This window comes from Haliotis rubra, unplaced genomic scaffold (assembly GCF_003918875.1).
Source record: "Haliotis rubra isolate DU_JTF1 unplaced genomic scaffold, ASM391887v1 Scf664, whole genome shotgun sequence".
NCBI lineage: Eukaryota > Metazoa > Mollusca > Gastropoda > Lepetellida > Haliotidae > Haliotis > Haliotis rubra.
Genome location: NW_025767373.1, coordinates 268,417 through 296,166, shown reverse-complemented (window position 1 = coordinate 296,166; position 27,750 = coordinate 268,417). Strand labels below are relative to the sequence as shown.

At 40.2% G+C, this 27,750-nt stretch overlaps 1 protein-coding gene across 1 annotated transcript in view; it reads left to right on the top strand.

Annotated features, from left to right (window-relative positions):
- The window catches only part of LOC124257517, a 110,152-nt gene that overhangs the window by 37,351 nt on the left and 45,051 nt on the right, over nucleotides 1-27,750 (top strand). Inside the window, exons 3-10 of the mRNA XM_046691603.1 lie at nucleotides 12,282-12,300; nucleotides 16,339-16,418; nucleotides 17,069-17,442; nucleotides 18,014-18,289; nucleotides 18,846-19,064; nucleotides 25,478-25,778; nucleotides 26,582-26,769; nucleotides 27,474-27,715. Of these exons, the coding sequence (XP_046547559.1) occupies nucleotides 12,282-12,300; nucleotides 16,339-16,418; nucleotides 17,069-17,442; nucleotides 18,014-18,289; nucleotides 18,846-19,064; nucleotides 25,478-25,778; nucleotides 26,582-26,769; nucleotides 27,474-27,715 (1,699 nt within the window). The remainder of the gene's footprint in view (nucleotides 1-12,281; nucleotides 12,301-16,338; nucleotides 16,419-17,068; nucleotides 17,443-18,013; nucleotides 18,290-18,845; nucleotides 19,065-25,477; nucleotides 25,779-26,581; nucleotides 26,770-27,473; nucleotides 27,716-27,750) is intronic.

Sequence of the window (27,750 nt, the reverse complement as noted above, 5' to 3'; positions counted from 1 at the left end):
TGTTTAATAATTTAGTTTTTTTGAATGGCTGTTTTGATCCTATCCTGACAAAATTAAATGTTAATAATATTTTTTTCTGAACCATGACAAAAGAGAACAAACAAACCATACAATGCATATGCTGAACATGGATAACCAACCCGTTAATACTGTATTACGTCACATATAGTACGTCACCTACTTAAGTTATACTTTTCTTTTACCTGAAATGCTCCACATTATCTGGACCCTTGAAGGTCCGGGTTAGAATTGATCTTCTGTAACCCATGCTTGTCATGAGAGACGACTAACGGGATCGGGTGGTCAGGCTCGCTGACTTGGTTGACATATGTCATCGTATCACAATTGCGTAGATCGATGCTCATGCCGTTGATCACTGGACTGTCTGGTCCAGACTCGATTATTTTACAGATTATCGCCATATAGCTGGAATATTGCTGAGTGCGGCGTAAAACTAAACACACCCATTTACCCACCCACATCACCTGATTTGCAGTGATCTATTCGTTATTTTCCTGATTTGCAGTGATCTATTCGTTATTTTCCTGATTTGCAGTGATCTATTCGTTATTTTCATCGCTGTTTTTCTGTCCGCGCAATTGAATCTGTACATCCGGGTACTTCTTTGCAGTTGACTTTTTATGTGCATATATTTGCTTGATAAACATGCTCTTTTGAAAGTCCACATGTAAACAGCGGTATTAGTGTTATAGTTATTGTAACGGCAGTGAGTAAAGCTGTAGGTGCAACGCCTCTTAAACATTCTTGCAAGACGTTACGATTTAATATCTTAGCACTATACACAATTTTGTATAATCCAGAAAATATTAGTTCACAAATTTTATTTCTGTCGATTTCATTGAACATCACAATAATTGAAACAATAATTGCCGAATACATATGTAACTAATTTAACTATTATTGTTTAATATGGCAAAGTATATTCTGTGTGGTGAAAACATCATTTCACAGGTATGTCAGTGACTTCCATTCTTCTCAAAATCATTGTATCTGCGAGGACGAGACCCCATTGTTTAAAGAATAAAAACTTGCCTCTATCCAATAAATGTTTTTATTCAAAGATGTCATTTTGTAACTCAATCACTCGCTCACTCACTCATTCAGGTGAGATGGATTCACAGACGTTATAACTTCGTCCCTTTAACATACTTCACCCGTTTATGACTGGACAGTGTCCCAGGATTCCTAATGATTCAACCATCTCTATCTTGCCACCAATGCAAACGTCTATTAAGCTCTAGTTAGCCCACGCTGTTTGTGTTTGTTTAAAGAAGATGCCCCTTGCTCACAAAACAAATACTCAGTTATGTAAATAATTAAACCAAGACGCCCAGCGGCCTAAAACTCTCAATGTCCATCCAGAGAATTGTTATGGATGTGTCGACAACTAATGACAATATTTAGAAGTAAGCAATATTTTTGTTTTTAAGCATCATGGTTGCTGCACCAGCCGGTGGCCCGTTCGTTGTGTAAGGAAACTGTGAATTTAGGAATGTTCTCATAATAAGTTAAACACGGTACGTAGGTTATTGGTTCAACAAAGACGTACGTTCAAACTTTATACGTACACGGTATACGTGTTGATTTCCATATCCGTTTTAATGTGACATTGAGTAGTTTTGAAAGATTCATAAAGTAACTGTTCAAACGTAAATTAATATTTTAAAAACATTTTAAACATTTTTTGTCAGCAGGCAGAACTAGTTACTCTAACTCTCTTGCAACCATAGCAACACTAGATACTACTAAGGGAGATAAATCCGGAAAATGCTGATATTCACGGAATATATATACACATGTATGTTACCGGACCAAAACCAAGCCAGATCTTGTTATCGGTCCAAGAAATATTTCCCGAAAACAATCGTTCACACCGCACTGTTTAAACGAGGGCTTGGTGATGATAAAAACATATTAACTTTTCATGATCTTTTCATGGTCGCATATTTATCCGATATATAAGTAATTTGACCTCAAAGCAAACCCTCTGGCGTAACCACGCAATACATCATCGTATACAAAACTCAGGATTTCAAAGGAGTCTGTGGACAAATTATTCGTGAAATATGAGCATCTCCTTTTTGACTTCATCATTTATTCATTGCCAGAGGGGATCAGTTTCAAGAGGCATTTAAATGATACCTTGGGTATATCCATCTTCAGGAATGTCATGCTGATCATTGCCGTACCTGGTATACGACATCAAAAATACATCAGCTGCCATCGATCAGGGTTGAGGCATTCTGCTAGACAGTGTACAACGTCTTTGTCATCGTGTCTGTCAATATTAGCTCGGCTGTACCGGTAGAACGTGTTTGATCTTGCTGTAGTTGTGGTTGTCGTGATGTTTTGTGTCGTGTTCTGTCAGTAAATATGTTACTGCTACAGCATTACCAAGGTGACCATCTTGATAAACGTTCAATGATGGCATCGACGGTTCCAGCTGAAGTGGGCGGTGGGATAGCCTAGTGGTTAAAGCGTTGGCTCGTCACGCCGAAGACCCGGGTTCGAATCCCCACATGGGTACAATGTGTGAAGCCCATATCTGGTGTCCCCCGCCGTGATGTTGCTGGAGTATTGCTAAAAGCGGCGTAAAACCAAACTCAGTCAGTCAGTCCAGCTGAAGTGGACAGAATACAATTAAAGTCAATTTATGATCAATATATATTAGATGCCTACCTATAAATCGTAAATAACAATGAATAACAAGGAGTGGTTTATTTCACGACAAAACATTGTTCTATCATGTCATTTTTTGGAGATTCGAACCTGGGATCGAACCTCGATGACGTCTTAAATGTAGACTGATCCCGGCGGTCAACGCAAATATAGATACTGGCTGGGCGATCAAAATGTTGGTGAGCTATGACAATCTGTAACGCGAGAATAGGCTGTTACTTGTTTTCGTGACTGTGAGACTATTAGGAATATACAAAACTTACCCTGTTCCTACAATAGAGTGAGTGAGTGAGTGAATGAGTTGGGTATTACGCCGCTTTCAGCAATATTCCATCAATATCACGGCGGAAGACAACAGAAAATGGATTCACACAATGTAACCATGTGGGGAATCGAACCCGGGCCTTCGGTGTGACGAGCGACCGCTTTAACCACTAGGTTACCCGACCGCCCCTTCATACAATTAATACTCGGATTGGTTTAACGGAGTCATCATTATTCAATATTCTAACATCCAGCTTAAATAGTCTGAAAGTGATCTCGTATCACACATGCACAATCATGATGAGTGTGTATCATATAAAATGACACAATTTCAGGCATTTACTTGTATAATACGTTCCTCAATTCATAAATTGGACCCGTATTTAGAAACTGAAGACGGATTCTTCTCTTGCGCTGACGTTCAGTGTGATCATCTGATTTTAATTAATTCTAGGTAATAACTTCAATTTAGGTAACAACGTAACATGGTCATCACTTTTCATGGATCTTGGACGATAGAGCGAGTAACCTACTTCAATAAAACATATCGATTCAACTGTATGCCAACGTATATGTAAATCTTTAAACAAGACAACATTATAGGCGCTTCTGTGTTAACTTACAACATTATTTGAGTTTGCACTCAGGACGATGTATATAACTGCAATCGAACTTGAGTTTATAAAAAGCTATCCTAACAGTTAACGAAAGAAAACAATTTAAAGATTTATATCTTCTAAGTATTGTGAACATCGATTATCTGTGCGTTACAGATAAAAGAGACAAAACATTAAGATTTCATAAATGAAAGAAAGTTCAACTAGAACAAAGTTGATTGTATGTTTCCGACTACATCACTAAATCAAAAAGTGATGACACCAGGTGTTCAGGGTGGGCGTATCGTGGTGGATCACCTTTACCCGTCACAAACACACGCAATGTCAAGTCAATTCTGGACGGAAACTCTTGAAACAAAGTAGGGCAGTTCACCAGACAAACTTTGTAACACTGATGCGCGAAGTCACACACATGTGTACAACAAGGTAACACCACGTATAGAAGAACAATATGTTCCATGTGATTAGAACAAATCTAACTAAACTGGCCAATCGAGCTTTAAGATACGCGTCCCCGACCAAGTCTTTGAAACTCTCACTCCTCCAAACCGACCCAAATCCCTGGAACCGTCGTTGAACAGGTTAACCGTGGACAAAAGGACTCGGTGCCGGTAATGTGGTTGTACAGTCATACATAAACAACATACCAGTCACACACTCATGTCCAGTGGTTCTTCACTGTCTGGGTGACTGCATCGGTTATCTCATACAGCTATCGATCCTATTGTACAAGTCAAATACTGGCAATACCCAATATCTCCGAGTATCTCGTAAACTTCATCACTTGGTCAACAAATCTACATCGCGTCCCTTTGAACGTGATTACCGGCTGCCTAACGGTGTAAACTCGGTGGAATATTAATGTATATGTTTAATTTCGTCTTCGTTTATTGACATCCCTGATATAACAAAGCTTCAATTACCACGAGTAACTGCTGTATTCGTGTATGGTCGTAAATTATATTCCCCACTGTTCGTTGCTGATAACCCCGGTGTCAGTGATAGTTATCAAATGCGTTCATCTATTTCAGATGTAGTTGTTTCTGATTGAACACGAGACAATCGAACACTACGCACCAGCCAATGCTGTAAATAGAAGGTTATTCAGATGTGATGATAAAAGAGGCAGACGCTGAGGCAATGTGATTGATGGTCGCGACATGTTAATCAATATGAACGATCTAATTGCGAACGTTTATGTTAAAGGTCGTAAAACGCGGTTATTATGTATATTTTTTGTGGCATTCACATGACCAGCGAGATTATTGTATTGTATAAAACAATTACATGATTCTTCATGACAAAAATGTGGTGCATTCATTTTTTATCGGACAAGGAAAGCTCACATAATAATGACCTAATGTTATAACCTTTCCTAAAAGACTAACCCGACCTTGACCTCTTACAGTTCACAGATCACTCGAAACATATTCGTCGTAATTATGAAAAAATCATTGTTTCCAAATGCTTCTCAGCGTATAGTCATTCAGTTCGGCCATACCTTCTTAATCACTTACAAACGTTGAGTTCATCATCATGTATCAAATATGTACTTCTTGTCTTATTTGCTACGCTGCTTTTTACAACCATATTGATCGAATCGAACCAGTGTAACACTCATAGCCATTAACCTGGCATATAATCCCTATCCGTTACGCCAACTACACCCCGTGATTGAGGCTTGTTTTGTTCAAAGAGCCAAGTCATTAACAGTGCGAAACGCTTCAATTATCGAAATCTACTGTGCGAAAGCTGAACGGATAAATTGCGGTCATTGGTTTAAGTGGAACCGACCTAACATAAGTTATAACTGGTATACCATTGAGCCTACACGTTTCAGTTATTCCCGTGAATTGTAAACTACAGTAGGTGTGTTGATCCTTCAGTCGACCTGTAAAAGCTGTCTGTATGGTAGTAGAGACCTCTCATAACGGTCTCCTGGTTCCACTCGAAAAAGCCCATTGTTTTGTTGTTGAAAGTCTCCGCAGCTTGCAGTCGATATCTTGAGAGAGTAACACTTTGCATTCACAGTGTGCGTTCTCATGTTTGAGTTTGGTTCGATACGGTTTGAACAGCATGAAATTAGATTTGAGTCCCCAAGCTAAAACTGGTCCAGATCTCGAGGCCAAAACAAGTCTAGATCTCAAACGAACATGGAACTAATAGGGTCTCGAGTGTATTGCGTTTTCTTATGGTAAAATGTTCAGACAAAATAGAAATGTGAGTTTAAAACATCCAGTCGTGTGCCTTCTTAATATCGGGTAACATATGTGGAGGATATAGTTTACAAGTTTATGAAAGTATCAGTAAAATCCAGCAGACAAGGGTTTTTAATCTGAACAAGTCTGAGATTCGAAACAACGACTATATATCGGATCACCAAGGGACGCAGCTCAGCACAACAAACTGAGGCGCCTTCACCTACTGTGCTATATTCACTAGGGCTGCGCAGTATAACCGTTTTACCGGTATTTACCGGTTCAGATATGAAAACGATACGCATTGCGATACGCTGATCGAAAACCGGTATTTTGACTTGCATTCGGAAAACTACGTAACCACTCGGAAATCTTCGGATATTTCCTTGTTTCATTTGTGCCAAAATACTATTTACAGTTTTATTTTGTCATGATTAAAAGTTTTTATTAAAGCTTAATCAAGCATAGTGATTTTGTTGTGTTCATGCTATAAAATCAAGCATTAACTCGATTATAAGTAGTTTTTTTGTTTAAAAATACTTCTTGCAATATATCGCAATATGAAAATTCTCTGCAATACCCACCCCTAATATTCACGTTCTCGTGAGAACGACCCGAATAGCGCCCCATTAAGATTTGTTGTGTAAAGCCAGATCACTTTTATCAATATTTCATCAAAGCCGCCCAAGATCGTGTGATGTATCGCAACATATTTGCCTTCCGTGTTTCCTTGGGGAAAACCGTGCTTCTGGAACAGTAGGCTGTTGAAGCATGGCAATATACTTCCCGTTGTCTACCGAGCTTGACGCCTGGTATAAACACCGCTGTATCCAAGTTGATGGGACCTTGGTCAATACTTCGAGTTATCCGAAGTCCGAAACATACGTAATAAGGTTATGAAATAAAGAACACGTACTTGCTAAGGATGAGAGAGTGAGTTAAAACTTTACGTTCAAACAAAAACAGCGATTAAAACTGTGGTAGGAATAACATTTTTTGAAAGAATGGTCTTACAGTATCCTCTCGGGGCTCTCGTTGAGAGGCAGCCGTACGTTTGACGTATGAAAGTTTGACACAGCAGCGTTTGACTGTAATTTGATGTAACGGTACCTGCACATGTGATTTGTCAATGTATCCTTGGAGGTAGGAGGGTGGATGAGGCTTCGTCACGATAAGATAATGTTTGATTCCACGCATGGTAACATTTATTGAAGTCCGCGTTTGATGTCAAATTCTGCGATGAGTTACGTCCCTTGGCAGAACAGGATTCGAAAGCAGATTTCGAATCTCATATTCTCCCTGATTCACCACGGTCTTTCAGCACGGTTAGCTCTTCCTAGTTTTTACCATCGAGGTAGCTTTCTACTAGCTGCTCCAACGTTGAGTATATCAAGGAACCCGCTGACCTCATTGGTAGCCCGGTTGTATTAGTATCTTAGCATGCTCTTACTGTCGTCCATTAGTTCGAACTACGCTCTTGTCTTCACATTACTCGAAGTGACGGGTCCTGTGTCATACACCCAACAATGAACTTCCGGTAACCTGAGTGCTAGTCAGATTTGGGGATTCATGGGGTCTGTAATAGAAGATCGTCCTCTTTCGTCACTTCCACTTTGTACTTTTGATGCGAATCTAGGCAGAACATTCGATCGTGTCTTGAAAGGTGTATTCATCGCCTGTAGTATTTCTGTTTGGACAACGAAAATGCTGTATATCAATTAGGAGATGACAGTTAAGATATGATTATGTTTTACCGTTCACTCATGTCAAATGGATCTATAATTTATCGATCTCTTTTTCTGCGTGACTACGGGGTTGTGTTTTTTCCGCTGTATCAAAACGTGCCTGTGTAAAAGGAATGTCCCCCGAGACTCTCCTAGTTGGAATTGGTCTTCAGTCATCTGTGCTTGTAAAAGGCGACTTACGGGATCGGGTGGTCAGGATGACTGACGTGGATGATGCGCGTCATCATATGTCACTTACTGCGTAGATTGATGCTCATGGTGTCAACCACTGGATTATCTGGTGAAGATCCCCATTGTCGCCGTCATATAGCTGGAATATTGCTGAACGCAGAGTTAAACAAACAAAAAAACATTGCGGGAGGTAGGACTGAAGTATTGACTATGGTCAAGCTTTGGGAACACATTCAAGCGGAATCGGGTATTTGAACCTGTGATAAAACGTGTGAGTGAGTGGGTTTAGTTTTTATCCCTTCTATATATTCCAGCAATATCAAGGCCTTGAACACCAGAAATGTGCTTCACTCAGTGGCTTGTAGTCTCAAAGACTTTTCACAAAGTACCGATGGTTCTTTCTTTTTTTCACAAAGATACGTCATGTATTAATGTTTTGTTCAATTATCAAGCGTTGTCCAGATTTCTATGTCTTTACACCTAACATGCTAGATTCTATTTTTAAATCTATTCACGTGGTCATTCCATCGGGTGGTGACAGGTAGCCAAGGCTCGTCAATTAGCTGTGCAAAGTTGCTTCCCTTGGATGTGCAAAACGTATGGTCCTGATTCGAATGCCAGAATAGCCTTTGTTATGTGTCTTGGTTTGCCAGAACCAAGTGAGCTTAGTTTTACGCCGCTATCAGCAATATCATGGCTGGGGACGCCAGAAATAAGCTTCACAAATTGTACCCATGTGGGGAATCGAACCCGGGTCTTCGGCATGACAAGCGAACGCTTTAACTACTAGGCTACTTCACTGCCCCTGATGTAACAGAAACAAGCCCAGATTACTCACCCAACTACCTCACTCACTCACCCAACCACCTCACTCACTAACCCAACCACCTCACTCACTCACCCAACCACCTCACTCGCTCACTCACTCAAAACCCCATTTCTTGGAGTGATATTTTATATTGGGAAGTGCAATAATGTCAGATTTGCTTTTGTTTCGTAAGAGCGACGTTTCGACACACATTCTTGTACAGTTGTAAAGCATTCACGATTCTGTACAAGAATCTCTATCAAAACGTCGCACTCATGAAATGAAAGAAGTTATCCATAAAATGTGACATTATTGCACTCACTCACTCGATCTGAAATCCCGGTTCATACATTCATCGATCAATTAGTTGCTGCCATCAACCCTCAACAGAAACCAATAACAGTCATGCCCATTAATCGAATTTCCCGTTTAAATCGTGCCAGTCTCTTTAAAAGCTCAAAAAGCTTCTTCCAGTTCCATTAAAGAATCATACCCATGTCTAAATCGTGACATCATTCGGACGATATCGGTTGTTTCGCTCATGCTCCATAATAACCTCGTTATTGACCTCCTCTGGATTATTAGAAATGTATCCATCAGCAGGACTTATTAATTGCGCATCACACCTTGACCATTCTTCATGTCAATTCAAAAACATCGATTCAGCTTGCAATGATTCTGAAATCGATATCGGTTGTTTAGAATCAATATGTTTTCTAAAGGTCTTAGTAACATTGATTTTCTTTTAACATCACCCTTCGTACGAACCTGATAAAGCAATCTGACTACCAATAACAACGTCATTAATGTCGTATTAGTAGCGCGTATCAGAGAACAGCTTGCTTGTCGGATCCTTGAGAAATGAAAATATAAGAGGCTAATTGTAAGGGTAATTGTTTTGCGGGGTGCTGGAAAGGGTTGTGTCCGTTTGATTATTTTCGTGTCAAACAACATAGAGCTGATCTTGAATATAACCCCGTCAGACATTATACATCAATAGCAAGATGGGGCATAGGGCGTTAGGAAATAATCACTTGTCAACGTCACGGTTAAAAAGCTGGACAATTGAGATTATTAATGGTTCCGGGATTTCTTTACAAAATAGATATCTCTAACATATGTTATATTTGGGATTACACTTTCTTAGAGAAGTACAGATTCTAATCTTTGCAGATTCTATTCTATTTTCAAAATAGATATGTTTTTGATAATTCAATATTTTACATTTGTCTGAAGTTGAATTCATTGTGCATGCACAAGATGCTATTATTTGGATCATCACTTCAACATAAAATGTGTGTCTGCAGGTTTATCTTTGCAATTGTACAGGACACACATTGGTGTTGAAATTCAGTCCGTTTCAATATTTTACTTGATACTTTCACTTTGGGATCTCTTGGGTGTGGTCAATACCGATACCTTCTGTAGACTGCAGACCTTCTAAGATTAGAGATGACACAACTTTATGGATGATCAACTTCTTTATTTTAACAATAGCGACGTTTCGGTATAGGTTAATACCGTTTTCAAGCATATGAGGGAATGATGGGGTACACCAGTTTAAATACAAGACAAGATAATGCATTATCTACCGAAATGTCGCTATTGTTAAAATAAAGAAGTTGATAATCCATAAAGTTGTGTCATCTCTAATTTCTTATTAACAAAGGGTTTATAATTATTTCATAAAATACATCATCATGGATATCCCGAATCAATTGTTTCTTGAGTGACTGCTTTTGCAGATTATTCCATTTGTTCAGTACATAGGAAGGTGAGCTACAGTGCTGCAGCATTGTTTATTCAAGGTGTGATCGTTATCGCAAGGTTATTGGTAATCAATAGCTCGTAACTATTCATTCAACAAGACATTAATATTCAATGAATGCTATCGTGTTTATGATTTAATATAAACTCTAATTTATATGCTTGGCCTTTACCTGGTTGTAACATGATCATATTATAGCCGAATTTTACGTGAGCGGTATCATTTCCGGCAACTGATAGTTATCTTCTACCATGTGATATTAATAACAGTTGAATGTTAAAACAACATTACACTACTGCGCAAAAGTAACATCCTTTTACCATGTACCCGTTCATGACTTCAGTATATTTTGTGTACCAAAACCGATAATGTAACAAGTTTAATATTCGTGATAGTACAGATTCTTGATAGTACATATTGTAGTACGTCTTATCACGGGGTCCGGGGTTCGAACCTTCACTGTAGGAATGAGGCACCTGATAGACATGAAAGTCAGTTATCTGACCCACCGCGGTTTGACGTAAGGTTGGTATTTAGCAAACACCAAGGTCTGTACCGTAAAAGGTGTTTGTGCCATTTGATATTTGGACGAGATGTTTATATAACTTATATCACTTGAAAGTCTCGGTATTAATCCATAATGGTAAGCGTAGGCCATTCTGGCAATATTGAGGATTCCGAATATATAATATTGTATATTGACTGATCAGCAAGAGAGTTGCTTTCCCCATTCGGTGGGGGTCCGATGTCCGCAGTTGGTGTCAGAGTTGAGGGTTGACTGTTGTCGTCCATATCATTCAGTAGTTATACAGAATATTGAGAGGTGCCTTGTACTGGAGTCGACTGACTAAACACCCAAAACAAAATAAAACAAGGTCTGTGACAGCATTAATCTGCTGATGATAATCCGTTATCTGCCGGCTTCACATGTAATAACTCAGATGAGGATGCTGGTAAAGTGGAGGAACGTTGTGCTGACATCACCAATTGATGACATCACACATGCTTAAACTCAGCCAAGATATGAATATATTGTGATCGGCCGTGAAGGAAGGCTACAGAACTGCAGAGGTTTCAAAACTCTAACCAGTGGCGATACAATAAGTGTTGCATCTCACAAATTAAAAACGCTTGGGTGTGATATTTGATCAGCAGCTCTGCATGAAACACCACGTGACCCGAATGTGCTAAACAGCCAATTACCTTCTCCGTAATATCGGAAGGCTACAGCCATACCTGACACAGGATGCACATGTGAGACTGACGCTATCTCTTGTCATCTACTGACTATTGTAACAGCCTCCTTGCTAACATAAAGAACAAATGAACATACGATCTTGCACCATCATACCTCAGGGAATTCCTACCAGTCTACTGTCCTCACAGACCCCTCCGCTCACAAGATCAACATCTCTTCTCTCTCTTTAAAGCTTCTACGTTTGGAAAAAGATGTTTTCTTTTACAGCGGCGTCTAATTGGAACTGTCTTCCAGATACAATCAAAACTGCTACCACTGTCTTTTCTTTTAAATCACAGCTAAAGACATACCTCCTTGATCAGGACTACAAGGTCCATCGATAGACTCTCTGCTAGCCCAAATCATAATTATGAATTGCTGCGCATGTATTACTGTTAGTATCAAGGTAGATATCAAGATAGAGAGGTAACTAAGTACCCTACGTCTATGGTCGTGTTCTTAATTGGTGGCGACAGAGGTCTAAATAAACATGGAAGTAATATTCTGGAGTCAGAGACAGCCCCGTCGGCTGTTCCAGTCAACGAATCAGTTTGCCATTAATGTCAGGCACTGTCATGACCTTCAATTTCCACTTAAGCCAATAACGAGAGTGAAATATTTATTGTCGCTATTACCGCTGAGCAGAAGCCAATCAGCCGTAACTGTCACAGCACTTATCTTGATCACGCATGATTTTACTAACTTGGCATTACAGGTTCAATATTGCTCGTTTCTGTCGTCATTGATCTGATTCTGATATTGTTGTTTTGCAGGTTCTTCTAGCAGTGTTTGGTAAGTTACTTGATAGTTATACCATTCAGTAGAAAACTAGCGTCAGCGAGTCTGACCACCCGATCCCGTTACTGGCCTGCTAAGACAGGCAGGTGTTGCTGAAGACCAGTTGTAAACCGGTTCTTTACAGATCTTATTGGAAGGTGCTTTCCCGGACAGTCATGAATATCGAAAAATATCCATATGATACAAACTGGCTTTTTCAAACTGTAATGTAACATTGTTCGTCCAATCAATAATGTTGAATATCGTTTATTGTTTAACTTGTTTTAACATTGTAACGTAACTTTCTCGAACTCTGGCCTGCCGAGAATATCTTCCATTGTTGGACTTTTTTCCATATAATGTAACTTTCCCGAACAATCGACAATCTCTAAGAATATATAGAGAATCTCACCCGAGTGTCTTTTGATATCAAATATATCACCACGAGTTGATAAAGTTCACTTTTATCAACGAGTGTTGATATTTTGATATCAGAAGACACGAGGGTGAGATTCTATTTATCATCAAAAATCACTCTTCTTTAGTTTTCAGTGAAAAATGTACGTCTCTGAACACAGTACTACCATTAGACTTGCAGTGCAGCGATGTCATAGCTCTGTGACGTCATCAAGTTCATGACGTCATAGCATTGTTATGGCATTGTACAAAATCTACTGTCAAAACGATATCTCCTAGAAATATCGTTTGATCTCACACAAGCAATATCTCCTGTGGAACAGTTTTGGATGATAAACATTATTGTTGCGAACAACATGACTCTTGTGTATTGTATGTATTACTTTATTCAATGTCCATCTGTTCAACATGTCCATCCATTTCCAATTTTAATTCTAATATTCACATTCAATTCATGTTGCCTTTTACAGTAGATTAACTGAAAATAGTAGAAAAACTAAATATGTTTTAGGAAATAAGCCATAAACAGAATTTAACTTGCTAAATGAGCAAATGGCTGTACTGCCACTTCCCAAACTTATTCAAAAGACAAAAGCAGAAAATATTGTTATATGCTCCTAAGCACATTTGAAATGCAATAAAACATTAAAAGCATGAAAACTTCTTCAAAAGCACTGAGAAAATGTTAACCTTAAGCCATGAAAACATGTATTCACATAATTTTTACCGACTTACAACTTGCCACCAAAATTATCAAATAAAGCAAGATTCCTACACAATAATTACCATGACTTACATGAAAAGATAGATTAAAGTTACTTTAACAATTTACAATTCATGAAATATAAAAAATACAATAATTATGCTCACCACTCCTTTGGACATTCTCGTGGTTGAAAGTTGTTTACAGTGCAAGCACATGGCCTCAAGTGGCATGCCCTGAGGCAGTCACCTCTCTCTTTTTGAGGGTTATTACAAAAGTGGCAAAGGTATTAAATGAAATAAGAGTAAAATTACACTTGGTTAAATAAAGAACTAGACATTTAACGGAAAATGATTTTGAAAAATAAAGTTTCAGGAAAATAAGTGTTTTGACCGTAACAATTATCTATCTACATTTTCATACTGTAACGTAATTTTCCCGAAATATTATATTTGAAGACCATTTATTCTAGCACTGCATTTGCAAACTGTAGCTTCACTTTCTCGAACAATAACATAATCAATGCTTGATTGGCATTTTAGAAGATGCTATTTGATGAACATAGAGATTTTTCTGGGTTACATCTTCTTTTGATTCTTATTTTTATTTATTTTTTATTTATTTATTTATTTATTTTTATTTTTAAGAATAAGAATAAAAAGAAGATGTAACCCAGAAAAATCTCTATGTTCAACATAATCAATGCCCATTATGGAATTTGACGAGGTTTGTTATGGGAGTTATGTTAGTTAACTCTTGGTAAAAGTCGTTTTGCCTCAAGTATTAAAACCACCACTCCCCAAATGAATAAACAATAACCACAAAATGACCCAAAACAATAAACATAAAGAAAAAAATGTCATATGTCAAATGTCATAATAGGCTTGTTACTGCTAACATCCCAAGACAATATGCGATCATTTGTTGTAAGTCGACCGTAGTGTACCCGTGGTTTTAACACAATATATATATTTACGTCCTCTACATTAACTTATCTAACTGACATACCGTAACATAACTAACTTTAATCAAACAGGCGTTATCAACTATCATTGGGTTATTCACAGTTGTAACCCACTTTTCACTCTAGTTTTCACTCTCATGCACGCACGCACGCACTCAAAGACATTTATCCAATTTTACGTGTTTCTGTACTTTTGCACCCTTGTTTCTTTCTTAAATTATTACAACAACCATGCATGTTTTAATAATACACCGCTCTAATATTTGCACGCTTGAGATGTCGGGTCAGATGCTCGTGAAGACCAATTGTTAAATTCTGTAGACACGCCATTCAATATTTACGATAAGCTTCTTTGACAATTGGGCGTGAAATAGCCTCACAAGTACTAAATGGGTTCTTTAGTGTGAAAACACGTATGTGTTGAAAACAGGCGAACAACTCCTTTTAATGGATATGCAACGGAAATTCTCAATCTGGTTGAAACTGCAGATCGCATTCCAAAAAGGTTCATGACATGTTTATGGACTTAGGCAACTGTTGTTATAATAATTACGTGTCGAATTACGATTTGTACTGTTTACACCTGGTTTGGGGATCGTGTGGTTTTCTCAATTTGTGAGTGACAAAGACGCGTTTCTCAATACACAAATTAGACTGTAAACAAGCTATTCCAAGTATGGGGTCGCACAATATGTAGTAGTTCAAGGTACAAAAATGTTAAACGTTTACTTGAACCTGAAAGATATGCGTATTTTAACATGGATACAAGTATTGAAATAGGTTTTTTTTATAAAGCTGAGAACAGGATTGATTGAAAATATACGCAGGAATTGCTATTAATTTGTACCAAAGTGTATGTCCGATATTCAGGTATAGAAGTCCATTGTGTGTAAATTTCTCTTCATTAGGTCCTGTGTTCCCAGTGTCTCACTGTAATTAACAAAATAGGCATACATTTCAAATGTTTATGACTTCAAAAAAATGAAAATGTTGCCAAACGTTTAGTATTGTGCATAGAAGAAGCGAGAAATGTTGTAAACTTGGAATGTTAATCCGTAAACTCATGTACCAAATGAATACCAATATCATTCAGTGTCAATGAATACCAATATCATTCAGTGTCAATGAATGTTGTAGGTGGGCCTGTGGCCTTCATACAGAATTAACACTTGACTTGAATCCATATGTCAATGAATTTGTATGAAGGAAAACAATAATTCCTGATTCCTGTTTAAATCCCGAACAGCCTATCCTGGTCGTAAGATTTGTTTGTCTCTTGTTTAACGCCACATTCAGCAATATTCCAGCTGCGTGGTGACGGTCTGTAACCAATCGAGTCTGGACCAGACAATCCAATTATCAACAACATAAGCATCGAACTCCGCAATTGGGATACGATGACATGTGTCAACCTACTATGAGAGCCTGACCACCCGATCCCGATAGTCGCCTCTTACGACAAGCATGGGTTACTGAAGACCAACTGTAACCCGGATCTTCAAGGCTTCTGGTCGTGACGGATGGTGATCGGGTTGTCAGATAGCATGGTGTCATACCCTGACGGTTTGGATCGATGCAAACAGAAATGTCAAACGCACAATGAAAAAACAAAGGATCGGGGGATCAGGTTCCATCTAAAGCCAGTCGTTTTGACGCTATGTGAGACATGTGCCTGCATTTTGGGACGTTATGACAACGCAATGGCCAGTTGACGTTGAACAGATGTGACGTGACGTCTACAAACTTGGAACCTTTTCCCTTTGATAAAGGGCAGGTAAAGGATGAGATTTTAAAAAAGGTAATCACGCTTTTTATGTTTTGGGCTGGCTAAATACCACGTTTATTCCTAATGAAGGATATTATCCCTACAAAATATTCCCGCGATAACACATCAGGAATCTAGTTATTGCATAATAACTCTTGTGACAATCAACCCACTATCATTTTCGATTAAATATAATTTTTTCAGCACAAAAGGCGCCAGCAAGTTCAGCGGTGATGGGACAACTTGCCAGGCATGTTACACGGGCCCATGTTGCAGTGACTACGGTAAGTGGTCACTGTTGGCAGCATGTATTTGTATCTATGTGAAACCGCAGTGTTTATGTAGGCGGTATGGCCTTTTGAAAATGCAACAATGCCGTGTTAATACAGGCGGTATAATATTTTGAACTAGGTGGTACTGCAGTGTTAATGCAGGCGGTATAACATTTTGAACTAGGTGGTACTGCAGTGTTAATGCAGGCGGTATAACATTTTGAACTAGATGGTACTGCAGTGTTAATGCAGGCGGTATAACATTTTGAACTAGGTGGTACTGCAGTGTTAATGCAGGCGGTATAACATTTTGAACTAGGTGGTACTGCAGTGTTAATGCAGGCGGTATAACATTTTGAACTAGGTGGTACTGCAGTGTTAATGCAGGCGGTATAACATTTTGAACTAGGTGATACTGCAGTGTTAATGCAGGCGGTATAACATTTTGAACTAGGTGATACTACAGTGTTAATGCAGGCGGTATAACATTTTGAACTAGGTGGCACTGCAGTGTTAATGCAGGCGGTATTACAGTTTTAATGTCTAGCAACTTCACTGATATGATTCTACAATGTATTTTAGGTTGGTTGCTACTTACCACAAAATATCCTGACCCGTACTTTTTTAGTTTATTTAGAATGTTTCCTGTTTTCTCTGAACAGTGAAGCCGAAGCCGAACTTTGAAATGTCGTACCAAGTGAGTGAGTTGACCCCAGATCAGGCCAGCAGTGATGACGTTATATACCACGCCACAGCATGTGTGTCTGGCGACTGCCCCTGTGACCACATCGTGTACACACTGGAAGACGATACTGACACGTTCAAGATTGACCCTTCAACAGGTGACATTCGGGTATTGGACTCGTCAAGGCTCAAACGTCAACACTACACCGTCACCGTCATTGCTGAAAACAAAGACGACACCGACACCAACGCCGTCGAGATGACCTTGAGCATCAAATCCCTCGTTGGGGAGGCAAACGACGCCTACAACAATGGCGACAACAACGGCTATGACCACCACATATCGAAAAGAGTAAGTAAAGTTTCTCAACAGGCGGTACGTTCTGATATACTTTAAGAACGAATATTCGATTTTGTTGCTGTAATATTTGGCAAAATGGCATCAAATACCAAAACACGTGCGTGCGTTCAGTCGTTAGGATTTGAAACTACTATAGTATTTCAGTTTGATTCGACAAAGAAACACATTATGCTTGACGCGTGAAACGTGATGAACAGGCTTCGTATTAGTCTGTGTATGTAGCGTCAGTTAGTTTAGTGTGGATGTTAAAATGTGTCAGATCCTCATCACTACAGAGTGATTGAAAGGTTCCTATGTCCTTGGATTACTGAAACATGTGAACATGTGTATACGGAAAATAAGGATGCATTTCGTGTACACATCTAAATATTGTATTAAATTCTTCAGCTCTCCGCGGTGAAAATAAGGAATTATTAACCAAAATAATGGAGCATATGCATCTGAGAAGATTCTTGGTGTAAGTGTATTATATTAAACACATTTCATGATTCGTGATGTGATCTTTTTTCCACTATGCGTAAAATTTACATGTGTTCATATATATCCGTATACGTCGTTTCAGGCTGCTGGAACACCTCCGGCAAATGTAACATTTGATCTCGTAAAACTGGCTCCCCACACCAACAAGACGGACATGAAAGTTGGCCAGAAGATTTCCTTTGAGCTGACCATTACTTTCCCCACAAGCACAACCGACATGTTAGTGGAGCTGTTCACCCCGGACAACGAGACGATCATCATGATGCTCTGTGGGGTGAACGTAGCATCGAAGGGGACCAATCTTCAAATAGACGGAACTGAAGTGCCCGAGCTTCACAGTATTGAAAATAACCTATATGTAAGTCAGATGACGTTCATCAAGCACGTGTTCCTGATTCCTATTGCTCTCCGCTATTTATTACTGTATTTTGGGGTTGAGTGAATGAGTGGTTATTGTTTTATAACCGCTTTTAGTAAAATTCCAGCCATGTGACAGCTGCGGCCCATTTATTTCAAAGAACGGAAGTCCTTCCGTTTGCATGACACATTTCGATTCCAAACCACAAATATAGTGGAAGGAACTCACAAGAAGGTCATTTATGTCCAAGTACACAAGTATTTTTAGTTATAAAACCACTTCTTGTTGACAAATACAATGATGAAGTTTCTACAGCGATATGAATCAAATTCATTAATTCGTGTTAAATCTTACCCGTCATATTATTCTCCCTCACTACGTACCAATGCGGCTGACCTGACGGAGCATTCGTGACCAACTCGTGTTACTGAAAGGTTACGGAAAGGAGCGAGTGGTGACGAATGCGGAGGGAACAGGGTCATTTTGGGTTCACGTCACCAACTGAACACTGGACTTAATAGGGTGTTAAACTAGACCGGTTGTCCTTCTCATTTAGATTGATCGCGCCGTCATCAACCTCGGCAACGTGACCAACAGCGGGGCTGACACAACAGATATAAAGCAGAGCCAGATCGTCATCAACTACGACGCAGTGATGCTGGACACCGTTCCCAGCAACGGCAGCAAGTATTGGGTGAGCGCCGGCGCCGAGTACAACTACGAAGCCGACGTATGGGTTGGTCAAGCCAGCTTTACCTGCATCATTGATGTTGAGGTAATGTATGTCTAGACGTGTGTGTGTAGGTGTGTGTGTGTGTGTGTGTGTGTGTGAGAGAGAGAGAGAGAGAGAGAGAGAGAGAGAGAGAGAGAGAGAGAGAGAGAGAGAGAGAGAGAGAGAGAGAGAGGGGGATCTACACCATTGATGTGGAGGATGTGGGTGGTGTGTGTATCAATGTATGACAGTGTTGTCTGCCTAATTGAACCCGCTTATTTGTTAGCTTGTTAGCGCTAACAATACATACATAGGAGACAGAGCTTAAACACAACCTGAACAACATCCCCATGGTCTAAACATGTGTAGGAGTTACTCTTTCATTCTGAAGTATAAACATAATTTCTTTGAGAGGCATTTAGAAGTTGGAGCAGTGAGCATGATAACTTTCGTGATAAGGGTGTTAGAACCTACACCGAAACGTCGCTCTCACAGCAATAACAAGTTGTTCATACATATCGATTGTTCCTTATGTTTAAACATGTTCACGACAAAATTTTGCCCTATCCAACAAAAAAATAGTATCATAAATTTAAATTTTAAGTTCAAACAACTGCATAATCATTGAGTATTATTCTGGTAATGACAACAGAACTGATAATTGCCCTAGTTAAGGAATCAGCGGACCGCTCATTTCTGTAACTAGGGCTCCTGGGATTTGCGATATCATCATAATTCCTTCCATTTTATCTATAATACTATGATCCATCATTGTCAGGTCGAAGAATCTGATCCCTGTAGCCACACACCAGTTGTTTATCTCCTAATTGTTGCCCGGGACAGAGGTGAACAATCACCAAAGGAGTTCTTTCAAGGCGTGCTGTTATTCCACCCAGTAAGTCAAATCATCACGGAACCACCATCAAAGCGATTCCTCTCAGTTGCCCTGAACAATCACCAAGACACAGGCCTGCGCATAACGTTCTCTCACGCGTCTATATGCACGTTGGCGTCCATCACTATGGGAAATGTTAAACCTGGACTCATCTTTCAAAACAACATTTCTCCACCAAAACAAGGGTCTGCGGACATGATTTCGGCACCACATTCGGCGAGCTTGTCGATGACGTTGTGTCAGGATAGGCCGTATGGCGGGACGTCGTAGTCTGATCCTGTGATTGTCGAACTGTGTTGGGGTGGATACGGCGAAGTCCTGGGATGGTTCGGGCAGTCATCACTGCAGTCTGAAACCTGTGGCGAAGAAGGGTCACCCTTATCCATCTGTCCTGTCTTGGCGTTGTTACACGTGGACGTCCAGAACGTGGCCGATCAATGACGTCATTTGTGTTCTCGTAGCGTTTCACCAGTGCAGAAATGGTGTTCCGGTGGCAGTGGAAATATGCAGTCACTTGTCGTTGAGACATTCCCCCACGGACCATCCCAATGGCCTCATGACGTTCTGCAGACGTGAGCCTTGGCATGCTATGCGTTTCAATAGCCGTTTAATTTTTTGAACGATCCCAAGGGCAGGGGTTGAGCTTTCCAAAGTGACAGTATTGTGTGGCATTCATTGCTCTGTTTCTCTTTCCCGGAATGCACGTGCAACAACGTATTGCACGTCTCAAGGACGAACCCACTGACGTCACGGAACGTGGCACGTGCATGCATGTTGGATACATGTCACTAATCTCTGAGTTTAAATCCTTATGCGTCTACAAAGGTTTGATAAATTTAGATATTAAACTTTTGTATGCACAGTTTCTTTATGTGCCTAGTATATGTTACAGATGTTTAACAAATCATATGGTCAAACCTGGATAAGATGAATAATATACAGTAAACTGATAAAGGACGTTACAGCGAACTGACGTTTTCGCTACGGCCACTTGCTACTGCTTTAACCGCAATGGGTATAATGAACTGTTGTTATAAATATTAACAATATCGTGTTCATAATTATGTTTCTGTTATACAAAAGGAACTAAGGAACTCTTTATAGGTATTTGGTTTATTTTTATAACTATATTTGGCAAAAGCATTTAGAGTATCTTTCCAAAACTCATTTAGCATAGATTTTGAAAGCTTAAGTGGATATTCACTACCAAATAACGAGAGGCTCAGATATTGATGAATAGTTTCTATCAACAGGTGTTTGACTTGGCTTCTAGTGAGAGTGGTAATAAGTGCTTGTTTGATCTGATCCTTGAAAGTTGGCTTCTTGTACACAGAATCTTCTATAAGTTGTTTGTTGTTTTTCGTCGCACTCAGCAATATTCCAGCTATATGGCGGTGGTTTGTAAATAATCCATTCTGGATCAGACAATCCAGTGATCAACAGCATGAGCATCGATCTACGCAATGAGGATATAATGACATGTGTCAACCAAGTTTGACCATCTGATCACTTTAGTTGACCCTTAGAGCAAGCGTGGGTAGCTAAAGGCCAAGTCTACCCCTGATTTTCACGGGTCTTATTACAAAGTAAAATCGGAGGTTGCTTTGAGTTCGTTATAACTGTAGTTGTCTCTGTAGTGAAATTAGATATCAAATCCTATTCATAAGACATATTTGAACAGGACGTACAACGTACTTGGTACGGTATTAACATAGACAAGTAGCAATTTCAAGTTAATAGTGACTAGAAAAACGGTGGTAGTATGAAGGATTACAATTCAAGATCATGTAGGTGCATGTGGCAATGTTTTAGAGAGCTGTATTCACAAATGCGTTATTGTTATAGGAGTAATCGAGTAATGTGATTATTATGAGAGTAATCATGCAAGAGACGGAAGCTGACAGTGAAATTACATGATGACAATTTAAACTATTTAGGTGACCCCATTATTTTACACAGCCCACACACAAACTGTGGACTTTGGAAATAAAAATACGTGTTGGAACTACACGTGCACTCAAATACAGATCAACACAGTAAGTATTTAATTGAAATGAACACATGCTTGTGGTTCGTTTCGTGACGTACGTGGTTTCAGTTTTGGCACGTGCAACACGTTTGTACATGTGCATCTTGATAAATAGGTCACGGCACTTCGCGAGACGTAAGTACTCCCGGTGACAAACAACGTAAACTTGGTCTGGTCTAGTTAAGTCGTATTTGGCGGTCGCGCAATTTGGAACCAGAACTGGTTCTTGTTTATACGCTTGTCACCGGAAATCTGGTACCGGAAGTAAGCTCGGCCCCGTCTCACATATCGCAAGCTGGCACATGCAAAGAGAGACCCGGAAGTAGCCCTGTTACTGTCGATGAATGACGAAAAACCTGTTGTCGATTTGAAAAGCTGAATTGTTTGACGTTTGATCGTTGACAAAATTAAACGACTAATACACAACACACACGATCCACAACGTCATGAGGCTATCAGGGTGATCCGTGGGGGAATTTATCAACGTCAGGTGACTGCACATTTCCGATGAAACCAAAACGCTATTTCAGCACCGTGGAGGCGTTATCACAAAAACATGGAGTCCTGATCGCCTACGTGCACGAAGTCCATGCGCCACCACACCGCGACAGGACAGATAGATATGAGTGACCCATGTCTGACAGAGGTTCCTGACCGCGGTGACCACTGCTCGCACCATTTCAGGATGGTTATCAACCCATGCAGTAACCGCTTACGTCATCTTCAGATCGATGATGTAGAAATTCCTGTTTCTCATTGCGTTAAAAACCTAGGTGTGTTTTAGATGAGAATCTATCCATGGAGAAGCATATTAACCACCTATCAAAGATCTGCCACCACCACCTCAGGAACGTTGGTTCTATCCGTCACCTCCTTACTAGAAACACCACTGCCACACTGATGAGATCCCTAGTATTGTCGCGGTTAGACTACTGCAATAGTCTCTTGATTGGTATTACCAGTGACCAACTTCACAGACTGCAGAAACTGCAGAACACCGCCGCAAGGATTATCACGCGCACAAAACTATCTGGTCATATCCAGCCTGCATTGAAGTCTCTCCACTGGTCGAGAATTAGGGAAAGAATAGAGTTTAAGATTTTAACTCTAACTTACCAAGTACTAAATGGAACTGCTCTACTCTATCTCCAAGCCCTTGTCTCACCCTACGTCCCACCGAGGAATCTCAGATCTGCCGATCAATCACTGCTTGTTGTGCCTCCATATAAACTCAAAACTTTCGGACATAGATCCTTCAAACATTCAGCTGCTTGCCTGTGGAACTCTCTCCCTACAGACATCAAATCTGCTCCAACTCTCTCAAGTTTCAAATCTCATCTAAAGACATTTCTTTTTCTTCGCTACTGACTGTCTTGTGTTTACGCTTAGAGCATGGCCAAGTGTTGTGGAGTCAAGCGCATTACAAATGATCTATATTATTACGGGATACGACCACGTCGTCCCGAAATTCGGCCTATCCTGACTCAACGTCAACGAGAAAACTGTCAAAGGTGGTGCCGAAATCATGTTCGTCAACGTCGATTGTGACGGAGGACTGTTGTTTTTGGTAGTCAAGAAATCCTGTTGTGGCAGAACAAAGCGTTTACAAACGTCTTGGGGATCGTTATGTTTAAGCCTGTGTCTTGGAGAGGAATCATTTTGGGGCTGGTTCCGTGATGATTCGGGGAGGGAAAAGTGCACGTCAGAGAACCCCTTTAGTTGTTCAAGTCAAAACATCAATTACACAACAGTCTCGCAACCTGTTTGACTGGGTTCCGTCCTATTGCGCAACTTAGTACAATAACCAGTCCAGAATGTTGAGACCAATTCATATATCTGGATACATAAATATTAATCAGTATTATTTGATACTTCTAAGCACGTGTATATTGCAACACTACGCTCCTTATTATTCTTGCAAACATGTGCAGCGTGACTGTCGTACAACCAGCACTGACAAACATAAACCTGGAAATCGTGGAAATCTCAAATCGAGGCTCTGCCGCTAGAACAGTTTGGCGGTCTGGTACGGACTTGATATTATATCAATCACATTGTGCGTTACAAAACTACACTGAATAAGCGCCAAAAACACATAACAGGTGTGAATCATTTTACGACCTCATCAAACTGGGGCAGTCTGTGACGTCTTAGTTAAGGTCATGCTGCCTACACCTCGCCACAACATATAGAAATACGATGTTATTGAAGTTTAAAGTTGAAATTCATTTTGTAAATGAAACAAGGAATTGGAATTCAGTGTAACCATAGTCGTTTGTGATGTCTATTTTCACTTTCACACGAGAAAATTCGGATCGGCTGAAAAGTAGGTCATTGTCTGAATAGGTTAATTAGACTCCTCCTTAATTGTACACCTCGCTGCTCTGTGGCGTCCATATACAGTGTGTGGTTGTAATATGTGTGGGCAGAACTATCTGGATCACCTGATTCACAAAGTGTGTGTGTGCCCACGGGCAACTGTGCAGAGAGACAAACTGTGGTGTGACATCCTAAGTTATGGAGCCATTGAAACAACGGTGACTCTCCTGGAGAAAGATGACCATGACCTCGTATGTTGCTTGCTGTCATGCACATCCCCGACTCACCTAAATGAGGATGAACATTTGGAATATGCCAGTCACATAGTCAAAGGACTGTACGAGCTCTGTGACTCTATCACCTGAACTTGAAGCAAAAATATAGACTGTAATGAAAACCCGCGTCATTAACTGTGTAAATACGTAAATTGATATATTTCATATTCTCTTTTCATCTCAATTTTCCTGTGTACTCTCCTATGGAGGAATAAAAGCATAAATATATGACCCAACAGATTCATGCCCGTCCTCACACGGCCCGAGTTGCTCCGACTTGAACAATAGTACAATCTTCAATTAAACCACTAGGGAAAGTTATGTCCGTTGTTCTTGGAAGTGTTTCATTAGCACAACTGAATAACTGCCCTAGGGCAATTATTTCTATTTTAAAACAATAAAATTGTACTCATTTTGATAATCTTCATCATGCCTAATACGTTACACGCGTATTACATAAGTATGCCCTCGTGGTTTAAGCAGTTTAATCGCCCTCACCTGCAAATTCACCTGATCTCTCTCCTATAGAGAGAGAGAGTAGGAAATGGAGCATGAACACCGTTTATCAAATCCGCCAGAAAACCTTCGTGATTTTAGTCACTAAGAACATACATCGCCGTTTGTGAATATTGCCTCCAGTAAATGTTAAGGGGAGATACAATGTTTACCCGAATTTGTACACTACACGCATGTAGCTAAATACACGATCCTAAACATGTTCATTCCCCGGCGAGTGAAGGTTATGAATGCGTTCGCGTTTTGTGTTGGATCTAAACACATCCTACAGCATTACAGAGAACTCAGTTATTATAATGCTAATGTGATATCGCGTTATTCGTAAAATACTTCAATCGTAACGTTTCTCCTAACAAATATTCACACCAAAGTGTGGATTCGGACATTAGTTATTTCCAAGTTAGTGTAAAACAACATTAAGTGTGTGCGTTTCTCTTCACAGACATTCCCAACCACACCAACCATCAACTTCACTGGTCCCGACCAGATGAGCATAGGAAGTTCGGCCGTATTCAGAGTGGACATATACATGCCGTACCCCGCAGTCACACTCAGCTTTGACGCGTTTGCTCCCCTCAACACCAGCAACGTCATGTCCATCTGCGCCGTAAAAGGCAAGGACGTCGCCGTCAACTACGACTGCGGCTTCGACATAACATCCCCTACTCACACGCTTCACAAAGAAGGCAATACCAAGGGCAACTCTCGGGCTCGCCTTGAAATTGGCAAGGCTATTAATAAAGGTAAAACTCCAGTAGAAATTGACGTCATAAATATTTACCCTAGACATTTGTGTTAACAACCCAATTATTACATAAAACCAACCTCCAGTGTCTCCTGGTTGTATGTACAAAACCAAGCATGGGAAAATCTGTTTTTGAGGGTGTCCATAAAAGGGCCCCAAGCTTTGTTCACAGCAAACAACATAAAAGCAGTTGTAAGAAGATTGTACCGTTGCTAAGAACACAGGCATGTTGCCATTTACGCTGTGCTCTCCCCATTTTGAAATGTAACAATGTAGAAACGTAGGTTACGGAATATTTAGATCTTTAGATAATACTTGTATTTACTGTAAATCACTTGGAACACCTCATGTCGATATCCTTAAGCAAGGATGACCATGTGACCATAGGCGCAGATCTATGTAGTGTTGCGTTACGCTTCACCCTGGATCCGTTGTCGTGAGTTTGAATCCTATATTTCTGTTTTGTTTTACTGTGTCTGTTAATCATCGACATCATTAAACCTGATATAAGTTGTTGATGTTTGTTGTCCCTCAGCAATATTCCAGCTATATGGCAACGGTCTGTAAATAATCAAGTCAAACCAGACAATCCAGTGATCAACAGCATGAGCATAGATCTATGCAAGTGGGATGCGATGACATGTGTCAACCAAGTCAGCGAGCCTGACCACCAGATCCCGTTAATTTCCTCTTACGACAAGCATGAGTTGTTGAAGACACATTCTAACGCGGATCCTCACGGCCCCGAATATAAGTGACATGTGTCTCACTTTACAGATAAACTAATGTTCTTTGATCCAGGTATGAGGGAGAATGGCAATCCAACCGCCGACAATCGCCTGACCCTTGAGTTCGTAGCTCACCTGTTCGAAGACGATTCATTTGTGGGGCAGGATTACTGGTTGGGAGCAGCGTTGGAGATAGGAACCAACCAGATCTGGGCAGGGCAGCTCAAGATCGCCGCCACTGCCAAAGTGGCCGGAAGTTCAGTAAGTAGAACTGGCTAGCTATTCTCGAAACGTTCGTAGCTCTACGAACTTCTTAAGCCCATTCTTAACACATTGACTACGATCAAAGTTAAGAATTCTTAGAGCTACGAACGTTTCGAGAATAAGGGCCCAGCGTTTTACGTTTCTCACTTCTGTCACAGCATTCAACTAGTCTCTGATGGCTTATCTCGACTTGCACAAGGTGACATCTTTCGAACTAGTTCTTCCCGAATCACGCAACAAAGCTTGGCATCCGTATTTTCCCAGTATAAATGTAGAAAATGTGTTTTTCCGTATAAAGCGTATGCAGTATAGTGAGTGTGTGAGTATGGTTTTAACTCGCTTTTAGCAATACACCAGCAATATCACAGCAGGGGGCATCAGAAATGGGCTTCACATATTGTACCCTTGTGGGGAATCGAACCCGGGTCTTCGGTGTGACGATAAATGCTTTCACCACTAAGCTACTCCACAGCCCCGCATACAGCATAAGCTATAGTAGGATGTCCGTTAACCTTCTACCACCACACAGTCAGAGCAGGTTGTATTATTCCCCGGGAGTTGAGAACGAAAACCGCACACTGATATATGGACCGCGATACTAACTATCGTATGGAATCCTTTATGAGCAGTTTAGCTGAAATCAGCTCAGTGAAAATATAGTATTATCTATCTATTTATCATCCATTTGTTTTTTACCCAAGACGGGAGTCACCTTCCCTGCGCCAGCTGCTGTGACTGACAAGACCTCCGAGAGTACGCCCGTCATCATTGAAGCTGTGGCAGAGCTACCTGAATCTTCCACGAATTCATACAGACTTGAAGTTCTGGGACCGTTGGATGCTTCCCAAAACCCCTTGCTGCAAGTGTGCAGCGTGCGGGTGTCCTTCGCCGGCAATCACCTTCCATGCGTTGACCTTGAACTGGAAGCTGAGTATAAAATCAGGTAAAAAAGGAATCGCTGAGAGTGAGTGAGTTTAG